Source organism: Poecilia reticulata, chromosome 17 (assembly GCF_904066995.2).
Source record: "Poecilia reticulata chromosome 17, P_reticulata-male-v2, whole genome shotgun sequence".
In the NCBI taxonomy this organism is placed as follows: domain Eukaryota; kingdom Metazoa; phylum Chordata; class Actinopteri; order Cyprinodontiformes; family Poeciliidae; genus Poecilia; species Poecilia reticulata.
Genome location: NC_088846.1, coordinates 11,070,968 through 11,083,511, shown reverse-complemented (window position 1 = coordinate 11,083,511; position 12,544 = coordinate 11,070,968). Strand labels below are relative to the sequence as shown.

Here is a 12,544-nt window from a genome sequence, read left to right as displayed (position 1 = left end):
TTCTTTGAAAGAAAATGCTTCATTCTTATTGCCACACGCCTTAGCCTGGAAATGTGAGGAATACAAGAGATCCCCTCACATACAGAACAGAACCAGTCCAGTTGGAAATTCCTGGAGCTCCTTTGGTGCCTGTTGGTGGTTTTCCACTTTGATTTTACAGACATTTTGGAGAAATGCCTGAGTTGTATCACATTTTCTCCAGTTATTGATGCCTGCAATCATTGGACATTTTGTATTTCTTTCCTGACTGATACCTTTGTACAATGAGGTTCTTCAGATTTTTTACAACTTCTCTGCAAAGGATGACTTTACGGAAATGTGGAAAAATTGTGCTATGATGGATTAAGCTTATTTCAGTTTCACTTAATCGATCTTCAATCTTCAGCTCTGTTTGATAGAGCTGAAAATTCAACATTTTAATAATTTAAATAACAACCACCATACATTAGTCACATTTCATACAATGAAAAGAAAAAAAAAATGCTGGCACTTTAGCTATGCTAAAGCCTACCTACCGCATATTAGCATGCACACATTAGCGCCTAAATCATGATAAATCAAGTTCAAATTATGAAATCTTCAGGGTAACTGTAACCCGTTTCCTTATTCATGGTAGTTCATATTAATCATAAAAGAGGGATAAAATTATTTTATAACTTGTCCAAATTTAAGACTCCAGTCTCCTTTTCATCCTAACCGAACTTGAGCTTGTGTATAGCAGCTGAAGCTATGGACTAGCAGAGTCATCTACATACTTGTGTCTTGGAAAAGGAACACATTAAATGTGATGTTTTCAAATGTTATAAGCCGTCAGTGCCACTGAACGCAACTGTTAAATCAACAGCCATTCCTTAATGGTCAAATGTTCATTGTTTATCAAAGTTGGGAGGGCCACATAACTAGTGCAGGAGTCATTATTTGGACATTATTATACAGGGTTAATTAAGAACCCTCCAAAAAGGCATTTCTTGGAGCTTATAATCGACAGTATTCATAAGGACAGACCTCCCTTCAGTTTTGCTTATCGCCTGGCAATCACGAATTAAAAAGGAACAATTACGATCCGCAGCTGCTATTAACAGTATTAATTTCATCTTAGCCTTTCCAGCTGCAAGGGTAAGAGGTCCACAGGCCACTAATAAAGGCGGTGCTCCACTTAAGGGTTCCTGCAAATCATGACAGTGCAACAGTTGGCACGAATGAACAATGTCAGGATACTGCAGGCCACAGAGGTCAAGTGGATTTCATCCAGCATCGCTTTTATCGTTGACGCTCATCTCTCCTTTTCTCCTGACAAAACTGGCTGCTGGCAGCAGAAACAAGAGACACTTTACAGGAGAGAACACCTTCTACACCTTAAAGGAAATATTTACTGCACTTAAATATGTGTGCAGTATATTTAGTTTTTTTTATATTATAAAAAAAAACTATTTAAAAAAAATATAAAATCTTAGAATTGACTAAGACGCAACGTCATTTTTGTTTCATGAATTGCTACAGCCCACTTTATACATTGCCACCAAAATTTGATTAATTCATCCCTATTGACTTTACAAATGTTGCAATTCAATTCAAGTCCCAGCATATACAAAATGTTTATTTTTTTACCTTGGTCAACTCATGCTGGTGTTGCTCCAGGACGGACTGTGACATTGTGTTCCAGCGTATTTCTGTTTTTGACTGGATTGAACCTTTGTGGCTCTTGGTTTGTAAATATGCAGCCAGAATTATGTCAAATGCGGTTCAGTAGCTGCTTGCTAGGTGACATGCAACTAAATGTTAATGGGAAGTAGGCTTGTATTTGAGTGGGTTGTTATTACAACCCTGATTGATTAGATACTCCACAATCAATTCAAAACATGTGGAACCAATGTTTTGCTTTGGAAATCTCTCAACCGATATGTTGTATAATCGCCCCTCCCGAGAACCAGTCAAAATAATCGATAAAAACCCTATATTAAAGGTATTCATCCCCACGATTGGTGTAAAAGTCTGACCAGATCTGCGCGAGTCATGAAGGTTCAAGCTAAACCTGAACTGAACTGGCGACGCTGTAAACGCGTCGCAAACAAAAGGGCATTCTCACAGATCGAGCAAGCATTTCCGGGCAACATACATGTCTGAAAATGTTTCATTCATTAAGCAGTCTCTCAGTCTGACCGACCCTCATCGGGGGAATACATCCTCCATGATGGCTGAAGGTCAAACAGCACATTTCCGAGAGTGCACAAGTCATTTCCTCCACATTTTAATGACTAAATCAGTCAGAAACCATGTGGAAAGCTTGCAGCTTAATGGATAGAGGGGAGGGGAATTCAGAAAATACAACTAAAGGCTTTTATTTTAAAAAAGCAAAAATTGTATCCACAAAACCATCAAAATGACATGTTTAGAGTTTAGAATGTTTTATTATAGTTTATTGTGATAGCATTTTCATTTTTCCTTTTTTTTAGGTTTTATTTTTTCCAAAGAACAAACACAGCAAATAACTTTGAGGGGAAGGAGGAAGAAGAGGTAAGACCAAGAGAGAGAGCGAGAGAGAGAGATAGATGAAGAGGAAGAGAGAGAGAGAGGAGGACCACATACATAAGATAGATCAATCCATAGATAGATAAGTAGGTGGGTAGATAGATACATCAGGTTTGGCTTGATCCTCCTCCTGTAACCACTGTGGGTTCACACGTACACTCACGCGCGCACACTACACGTCGGTTTACAAAGGATAATTAGCGTCAGAAGAAGATTAATAACCATTTGAATATACCAAGGAATTTCAAAAATAAACTAATATTAGAGAGGAGCACACTGCCAAGGAAAACGGACTCACTCGCACTGATGTCAAACCCAAAAAGTTACACGGTTAGCTTGGAGAGAAAAGACGAAAAACAAAACAAAACAAAAAAAACTACACAGCTTGGTTAGATAGACAGGAAAATATGTATACTTCATCTATGCATGCATACATATACTGTATGCAGCCTGTGTACATGTGTGTGCGCTTAGAGGGGATAAGAAAGGAAAGATTTGTTTCAAATGCCCCAATTCATACACAAAAAGAAAAAAAATTTTTAAAACAGGCCTCTTTCTAGATAAATCTCCCAACGTGTGCGTCTACGCGTGTGCAACGCAGCGCCAGCTAACTCATTAGTGGTGAAATGCCTAACTGCAGATAAAGGGTCGCTCATTTTCGCAGCTGTCCAGGTCTCTCGGGGGGGAAAATCGAGGGGGTGTCGAAGTTAAGGCAGACAGTTGTTTTCAGGTCAGACTACGGAGGGGCAGAGGAGATGTCTTGCACCAGCCCACTTTAATATTGATAAAACACAGGTAAACACAATATTTTGGCATTCAAAGTAGGTACTGCACAGTCTGTGAAAGAAAAAAAAAAAGTGCGAGAATGTGAAAAAGGGGGAATGGAGCGACAATGAGTGGCTGTAGAAGCAGAAAACGGGGCTGATTACATTTTTGATTTTGAAGCAGGAAAATAAAACAAAACAAAACAAAAAGAGAACATTGCAGCAGTGATCGATCAAGCTCTAAACAGCACACGCTACACATCTGGCAGCTAATTCAGGGTGGAGATCTTAGCTCGCTTATAAGGGAGATGCTCTTGACATTTTCAGACCCGAGTCAAAGTCCCCCCATGAGGGACTCGGAATACCTTTGCTCGGTCCTGTTAACAGCCTGTTATCATTCATTCTTGTCATTTAAAAAGAAAGGGCACTTCCAACCCCAATGTACCAGGGCGGCCGAGCTCCTTCGGGTTTAAATGAGAACAGTTCGAAATGGTAAAAAGCCGCTTTGAAGGTCCTGAGCAGCGTCTTTCTACGATCCTGGCTAAGACTTTTAACTAGACCACAACATGCCACGCTTCATCTGAAACAGCCAACACGGCTACGGAAACCTAAAGAGCCATATATACACAGAAATGCGCCCGATAAATACATATATAAAAAAAAAAAAAGTCAATTTCTTTTTCCCCCCATTCGTTTTTCTTTTTTGTCTTGAGCCATCGCTCGACAACCCTTAACGTTTTTCTTTTTTAAACTTTCCCGCTCGACTTTTCTGCTGTTCCAAAAGGATCGATGTTCACACTCAACAGTTTGGTCTTTTATTCTCTACCCAGGCGTTTCAAAACACTTTATCCAAAAGTTTTTGTTTTGTAGTGTTTATGAAATACAAAAAAACAAAACAAAACAAAAAAAAACATGTGTGAGCTGACAGAGAGGACACAAAGACCGCAGGTCTACAAAGTAACATGACAAAGATAATGAGGGGAAAGCATGGACAAAAATGACATGATTTGCATCTTTCTTTTTCTCTTTTTTTTATACAAATAATACAGAGCGACTCAAACACCTCCCACACATCACAAACCAACATCCTGGAATATTTGTGCTGTCCCTATACTCACAGGCGCAGCATGAAATCTGACTCAGCATGCAGAAACATGTCCTGCCATCATGTCTTGCTTTTAAAAATGCGTAAGGTTGTGTGTATAGACACAACATGGTGCCTGTTTTATTTTTTTTTCCTTTTCTTTTTTCTGACTGCTCAGTTCTAACAAAGTCAGCTCAAAGCAGCCAATGGCAGCTCTTTGTCAGTTTCAGTTCCTGCAATATACCAACATCCACGTGAATCGAGAGGAAACTTGTGAATTAAATCTCTGCCATAGGTTCGTGTTTTTACTCGAATGCCTAAAATTCTTTGTATCCGACCAAAAAAAAGCACAAAACATCTGAAATGAATGTGTAAATCTGCAGGTGAAGCTGACTCTGTCCTCATACAAGGATGCTTAAGACACTCAGGATGCACAGATGGATGGATGGATGAAGCGGTAGAGAGAGAGAAGTTAAACTGTTAGTGGGCCTGGACAGTTCTGTAGAAACGCGACGGAGGGTTGGAGAGGGTGAGGAGGAGGAAAAGATGGAGAAGGAGGAGGAAAAAGGGCTAGGGCTGGAGGAGGCGGTGTGTTGTGGGACTTCAGCAGCAGCCGCCTCCGGCATGTTGGCCTCCCTGGCTACTGGACAGTGTGGAGTTGGTGGTGGGATGCTGGGGTCCAATCTTAATACCATTAGCCTGTGTGGAGAGAGAGAAACACAGGGGAAAATAAAAATTAAAACATGTACAGACAGTTCCTTGATAAAATAAGGAAGTAAGAAATATTTGTGACATAGAGGACATTTTCTTAATCTGATTTGAGCTCAAACTTTGATGAAAAAAAAGAAAAGAAAAATAAGTAATTTGACGGAAAAAAAATATGCTTTAAAACTTTCATGTAAGCTTATTAAGCTGTTTCCCGCTGAAGGTTGAACCTCCCACCGGAGCTCAAGACTTCTGCAGCCTCCAACATGTTTTCTTCCAGCGCTGTTCTGTATTCAGCTCCATGTTCATGTTCCCATTAACTTTGACCAGATTCCCTTTTCCCAGCTGAAGGAAAGGATCCCTGCATAACATTTCCCACCGGCAGCTGTATTACCTTTCTTTATGCAAATTACTTTTAGTCAAATCTCGAAAATAATAATAATAATTAAAAAAAAAAACACAAGTTCGATAATAACATAGTGCGGGTATTTATTTATTTTTTAAACAATACAGGATGTGAAACCAATAACTAAAAATGTAGCAGTTTATGTGACTGGACAAACTCTCAGTGTCAAATAATCTGGACAAGTTTCCATTAGCTGCAGTTTGTCTTAAACTTGGGTGAAAAGGAAGATTGTCAACTTTTATGTCAAGCACACATCAAATTCCACCTTTTCTCACCAATTCACTGATGTGTGATAATCTATGGTTGATGGGATTCAAGCTTCTTGAAAACGGTACAGAATCAGATTCAGTCACTAACATTTATTTACTAATAAACACAACCTTACAGCACATTAGGGCTCAAATAATTAATTGGATTAATTGTGATTAATCAATTATTGAAATAATCGTCAACTAATTTAGTAGATTCATCATTAACTGGAGGATACACATTAAAAAGGTAATTTGGTGGAAAAAAGAAATTAGTAATCAAGCTAAAACTGTAGAAAATATATACATATAAAAACATACATTTGGCACTTTTGTCTGCAAATATGTTTTAGCCAAAACTCCTCAAGTGGTGTAGTTTTAGCTCGCTAGTAAAGGAATTTACATTGTACAGCAGTTTAAGCAATAAAATGCAATTTCTTTTCATTAGAAACTGAATTGAACAGTTTATTTGCATCTTCTAATGCAAGTTAATTGAAAAATTTGTAAAACGTGCCATTTTTTTTGTCCAATTAATCAATTAACTGCCAGAATCAATTACTAAATTAACTAAGTCTTACAAGGCACACAGAGTTAAGCTAAATAGTTCCAGAAACACTAGATTTCAAATAAAGTTTAGTCTTATTTGGGCAGAGGCTGAGCTTATTATGTAAAAGCTCCCATTGCATTTACTCTTCACTGGCAACTTAGAAAAAAAAAAAAAAAGAAAAAAAAAAAAGCAATCTCACAAAGCGTTAACCATGACGAGGGAATACGTTAATTGAAAGCACAGACATAAACGTGCAATCACATTCACCGACTACAATCGAAAGACGTTTGAATAACCGCTTCATATGGCTTTCAAGGTGAGATTAACGGCGCACAGGGCCTGCGGGGCTTTCTATTAGATCACATCATAGAGGGAGCAACAGGTGCTGCTGCGCTGCACAAAGGCAGAGGAAACACCAGCAGCAGCACTCAAGGACAACAGGATAAAAAAGAACAGCACAAATAAAAGAGGAGTAACTGAGAAGGAGGCAGGCAGGTGGGTGGTAGGGAGACACTTTCATCTCTCTGAGCTGTTGTGCTCACTTTCCCTCTGCGTTTCATCAGCTCTCTCTCTCTTTTCCTTTCTTTCTCTCTCCCCCCTGTGTGGCTGTAGCCTCGCTCGGTCGCTCTCTCCGTCTGTATATATTTATCTCTCCCTCCCAGTGCAACTCTCCTCCTACACTCGGTAGCAGTGGTGCCTCTGGGAAACACTGTATGCCTTTAAATCACATTTATTGAGCTAAGGCCATGTGTGTGTTTTCTCGTAGCGGCTGCCAACATTTCTGGTGGGGCTTCCCTTTCTCTCTCTCGAAGCTCAGTCAGCTGATGTGGTTTGGCCGGCCGGCCGGCCTCCGTCTGACTGTTACTAATAATGAAAACGCCGAGCGGCTCGCCCAGCACTCTCTGCCCAACACCTGCGTTCGCTGGCTGAGGGGGCCGAATACGGTCCGAAACACATGTGGAAGCAGTCAATGGATTCACACAGGTCTATTTATTACCAACGATAGCTAGCACGTGTTAGCTGTTGCAGACTGGAAGGCCTGCAGACAGTAGGTTTCAAAGCTGTAAAAATGGGTGTACCACAAGGTTCCGATTTGGGGCCACTGATGTTGCGTTTGTAATATCAACGATCTGCCTAAAAGCTATAAAGACGCTCAGTGTCAAGTCTATGCAGATGACGCTGTCGTAACATAAATAATGTGATTGTAAAGACTCAGCATGACAGCAGGTGGTGGAGCTCTAGAGCAGATAAAAGATGTGTTAATGGACGTGTTCCAGAAGTAGTTGGAAACCGATCAGTGGCCGTGACAATGGAGATTATAATGCAAAATATGTTATTTAACTTTTTGCATTTAGAAAGAGATATTAGATTTAATTAATTCAGCACGAGTAATGGAAAAATTCATATATTTCAGACAATTTTCAGCAGCTAAATTTCTATACTGGCAATTCCTTTAGTAAAAATTAAACTAGAAAAAAAAAGGCTCTTTCAGAGCATTGTTTGGCATTTAAGTGGCCCTTAATCATCCTCACTATAAGAACCCTAGGTAAAGTTTAAACTCAGATATAAAGTCGACCAGAAATCAAAAGAGCAGTGAGGGGAGCCTTCTCTCCATTTTTAAATTACTATTTATGACTCACATCTTATTTTTCTTACACAAAATTATGCAGACATGGGAAATGATTCCTTCATTTTTCAGACATAGGAACCGGGTTTTAAGTTCTCTCTCTACGATTAAGTAAATTCTGTATTTACGTTCTGGGTCCATATGTGCACGAGCGCCATCATAATTTATGTAACCAGAGAACATAGGGGCAGAAACTATACTGTGTACTTAACAGGTTGCAGAGATTGCCATCTCGATGACTAATTAGCAAACCGAGAGTGTAACCACTTATGTGAAAATTTTAATAAATCATGCAGTGATTCAAAAAGGACTGAAGGGGAGCGTGGCGGTGAATTCTTTCCTTCTTTATAAACACCTGACAACAATCAGAAAAGATTTAAGGTAACAGCGACGAAAGAAGTGGCACGACGCGAGTCATTCGTCCACTCTTTGCTGAAGGGGTGTGCAAAAGCAGAGACCGTACAGGCAGCATGCAACAATGCTTTACAGTGATGCACCACAAGGGGAAAAGGCCGGGTCTGTACATTAGCGCTTTTAGGAAGTTCTGTTTTAGAAACAGCCGCAGATGTTCTGCTTTTAACGGCGACATCTACAAAAGGCTGTAAGCAGACATCTTTAATGCCTGAAAACCGAAAACAACAACGGGTAACACACAACGATAACAAGCTAAGGCTGAAAGAATGGAAAGAATGAAGAAGTGGGGAGTTTAGGCTTACCACCAAAGCACAGCAGATATAAATATATATATATGTTCCTGAACAACTGCTTTCTCACAGTCAAAAGGCGAATTAAAAAAAAAAAAAGAACTGCGCTTTCAGCTGAGGTGAGAGTGGATTGTCTATATGACCTCCTTTCTGATCAAGGGGTCCTGCTGTCGTCAGCACTTTCGTTCCATAGTGGGGCATTAATTATTGGCTGTAAGCAGATGCAAGTCGGACATATATTGCACACCCTTAATTTGTCCAACTCGCAGTTCGCTCTCGGTCCGACCATCTTCATGTGGAAGTAATCGGATTAACATTTCAGCTCAATGACTGGCTGCACAACTAAACTTTTCTGCTTCCTTTGCTGTTCCATAGATAGAAATTTGGCTGACAGTGACTGGGCTGACAGGCAGCTTACAGGCTGACTGGCTGAGTGAGTGTTTGTTTTCTTGCTGAATGACCGAGACCTTGTGGGACGTGAGGAATTTATGAGCTGGCAATATGCCAAGAGAGCGAAAAAGAGAGAGAGAGAGAGAGAGGAAGAGAAAGAGAGAGACTAAGGAGTGAAGAGTGGAAGTGGAAAATAGAGCAGAGGAAAGGAGGAACACAGGGAGTTTTGCTTGGCTGGAGTCAAAGGAAGGAGAGGGTTTTCTTCCCCCCCCTTTCCACCTCTTTTTTTTTTTTGAGGCTAGAGGGAGCGTGGCAAACCACACACACAGCTGGAAATCCACGCTCAAGAGAAAAAGGGAACAGAACAAAGACTGGAAAAGAGAGGAAGAAAGGCCCTGAAAAAAAAGAGGACAAGAACCCAGAAGCTTAAAAAAAAAAAAAGAAAAACAGAGGGGTTTTAGTGTGCTTTACCTCGTTGTTGATATCAAACACGCCCTCCTGGATCTTCTCATAGATCTCCTTGGCTGTGTTGATGAAAGCCTGAGACGGAGACAGGAAGAGAGACAGATGAAGCGGAGAGATTTGATTCATATTTGCGCGCAGAAATAAGCCCGCACAGCTCTTTGGGAATTTTCTTTTTAAACAGGGTTGCCTTACAAAATTATTTGCTGGGCGTTTCAGTAGCTAGCAAGCGGGTATTAATTTCACCATTCTTGACTTCTGGTTTCTGCCAGGTTTTTGTTTTTTATTATCTTTACAGTAAAGCCACCCTTTTACAACGGAATGTGTAAACTGCTTTGCTGAACATTTCATCCGGGTGTGGCAACTGTCCGTAAAGTAATGCAGACTTCCTGGTTAACTGCTGAACATTCACGAGCTATGCATGTGGAAAAACACACCCTGCAGACAATAATAAACCTCAACCGGTGTTGTGAGAGCACATGCATGTGTTATTGATGTGTGTGTGTGTGTGTGTGTGTGTGCGCGCGCGCTATGAGCCTTTTCATTTGCACTCATCAGATTACAGAAAACTTTTCGTAAGGCCACAATATGACTGGCATTGTTTTTCCCAGATAGTAACTTCAAAAACGAGAAGGGTGGGAAAACCTTTTGGATTAAAAAACAAAACAAAAAAATAAAACTGAAATACCTGCATCCTTCTAAAATCCAGTAAAATATAGTCGTAAGAAGCTCAAATGGGAAAAATGTGATTTTTTTAATAAAGGCCATAACTTTTCTAGAAACTATTAAGAAAAAAGATAAAACAATCATGCTTAGTATGCAGTGAAGCAACAAATGGTGCTAGCTTAGTAAGAAGACCAAAGGTAAGTAGAAACAGATGCTGGTCATTTTGCACTTCCGCTGTTTTGTAGCCTGGTAGCTCTGGTCAATTCGCACCAAAGTTGTTCCAGGTAAACAGCCCCAGTCACCGGACATTTTCTACTGATCCTGCCTCAATCTGTGTTCCCCTTGGAGATGTGCTGCACTCAGTTATACAATTAAAATTTTAAACTAACCTTCTGTAATTGGTTGATAGCCCGCCGTAAAAAAGAAAATTTAGTTTTATGAATCCGTTAAGTGTCATCTACAAGTGGGGTGTCACTCTGAGGTTTTTGGTTTGAACAGGGGTCATAATCAATCTTGTATCATAATCACAAGTCCAGTAAAAAAATTACTATTAAGAATCACAAATCTAGAAAATAAATAAATAAATAAAAAAAACATCTGAAAAGGTTTAAATACATGGAAACAGAAGAATTAGCAAAGGAGGCAAATTAATCTGGAGTCATAAAAACACCAACAACTGCTGCAATTACATCTAGTTGGTTTAATGGACTCCAATTAGTTCCCATTATTGAAATAGGCTAATTTGTCCTTAATGTGGATGCAAGTCTTTTACAAGGCACGCGAGAAAAAGTCTTGTTGAGCAAGTACACTGCATTAAAAACAAAAACAAACTTTAAAGTCAGCAAAACCAAGCAGATCATCAAGGAATTATTTTACTTCACCATCTTTGAAAGTCTTTTGGAGGCTCTGAGCATGAAGACACATGCCGTCACGTCTATAAAGTACGCCTATAGCTTTATATGTGCCACCATTTTGTAGGATGTGGGTGTAGTAGGACGAAAGGTTTTATCGTCTTTTACTGCGTCTGGAAGGATAATGGTACTTTTTTCCTAAGACATCAGTGTCTCTCCTCCTATGAATTTACTTTCCATACTTAACCATGACAACCTGAGGGGGAAGGCTGTGCCTCCATGTGGTCAAATGATTAGCTGAATTATTCAAAACGCAGGTTGGACTGCTGTCAGCTATAGCCACTTCAAGCACACAACATGCTGAGGTGAGTAAATCTTCATGAGTATAGACAGAAAATATGAATAGCATTGGCAGGAGGTTACATAATGCCAGTATTAATATTAATAATAATTGCCAGCTGAGGCAATTTCATAACAGTGGTAGGTAGATGTGTGTGGTTTACATGCAGAGATGTCAAGCAATTATTTTATATGTCCCACAAATATGTGGCAGTGAACAGATTAGCTTTGGAGATATTTACTAAAAGATACAAATCTTTCATATGTCAACGCTAGCTGGGCTTCTGCCAAAAATAAACAGTTGCGTTGTATAAAACGTGTTCTCACAGGAGACAGAATACAGCTAATCAGAAGACTGAGACCTTTTAAACACTTGTCTGTTTTGTTTTATGCTTATAAAAAGGATGTTAGGATTTTACCAGCACAAGACATCAATTCGGTTTTAAAGTATAGCATTTCTTAACGCATGCTATTCAAGCGTCTCCAAGGCTCTTGGAAGGAGGATCTTGTTAGAGAATACAGTTGGACGTTAGTGTAGATCGGGAGTAAAAATCGAGCATGGATTAGCACAGAATCCATCTTTCTTCTCCACACACACACACACACACACACACACACACACACACACACAGTTACAAACAACTCAGAGGATCAAAGTTGATTCAATAAAGTGGAATTAAAGATCCCAGAGCGACTGCCCTATGACTACAGGTATCGATGCTTCTGTCTCCAGGGGAAGTATCTTATGAGTTACGATTGGAGGATTTTAACTGGAGAGCAATAACTGGGATAAACTACATGAGCGACTTCAGCTGCGATCCCACACTATGTGGCTTGCAGACTGTTTCACTGAGCACATATGATATGTAACATGCAAAAAAAAAAAAAAAAAACTGTGCTGAGAAACGAAAAATGTGTTCTGAACTCCTCTCTGGCACCTGTCAAAAATAGACTGAGCCCAAGGGTGCTCTCTACTCTGTGATGTCCTGCTCCCTCCTGCGCTCCTTCCTTCCCTCCTCACATCACTACACCTCTTGTTCCTTCGTATCTCTCTACCGTGGAATGATGGCGAGGTGAGACGAGGGTTAAACTAAGAACTAATAAGAAAATACTCTACAGAAGAAATAAGCACAGGAGAAGAGAGAAATGAAGAGCGAGAGGGGAAGTGGGCAGTGGTTGGCGTGAGGATCTTTATGAAGGATTTAGGAGAGGGCAGGGAGAT

General features: G+C 40.0%; 1 protein-coding gene across 1 annotated transcript in view; it reads right to left on the bottom strand.

Moving 5' to 3' along the window:
- Nucleotides 1-2,388: 2,388 nt before the first annotated feature.
- Nucleotides 2,389-12,544, bottom strand: part of rab2a (RAB2A, member RAS oncogene family) — a 28,508-nt gene continuing 18,352 nt past the window's right edge. Inside the window, exons 7-8 of the mRNA XM_008433661.3 lie at nucleotides 9,476-9,544; nucleotides 2,389-5,076 (exon numbers count right to left, since the gene is read on the bottom strand). Coding sequence (XP_008431883.1) covers nucleotides 4,981-5,076; nucleotides 9,476-9,544 — 165 coding nt within the window. The 3' untranslated portion in view covers nucleotides 2,389-4,980. The remainder of the gene's footprint in view (nucleotides 5,077-9,475; nucleotides 9,545-12,544) is intronic.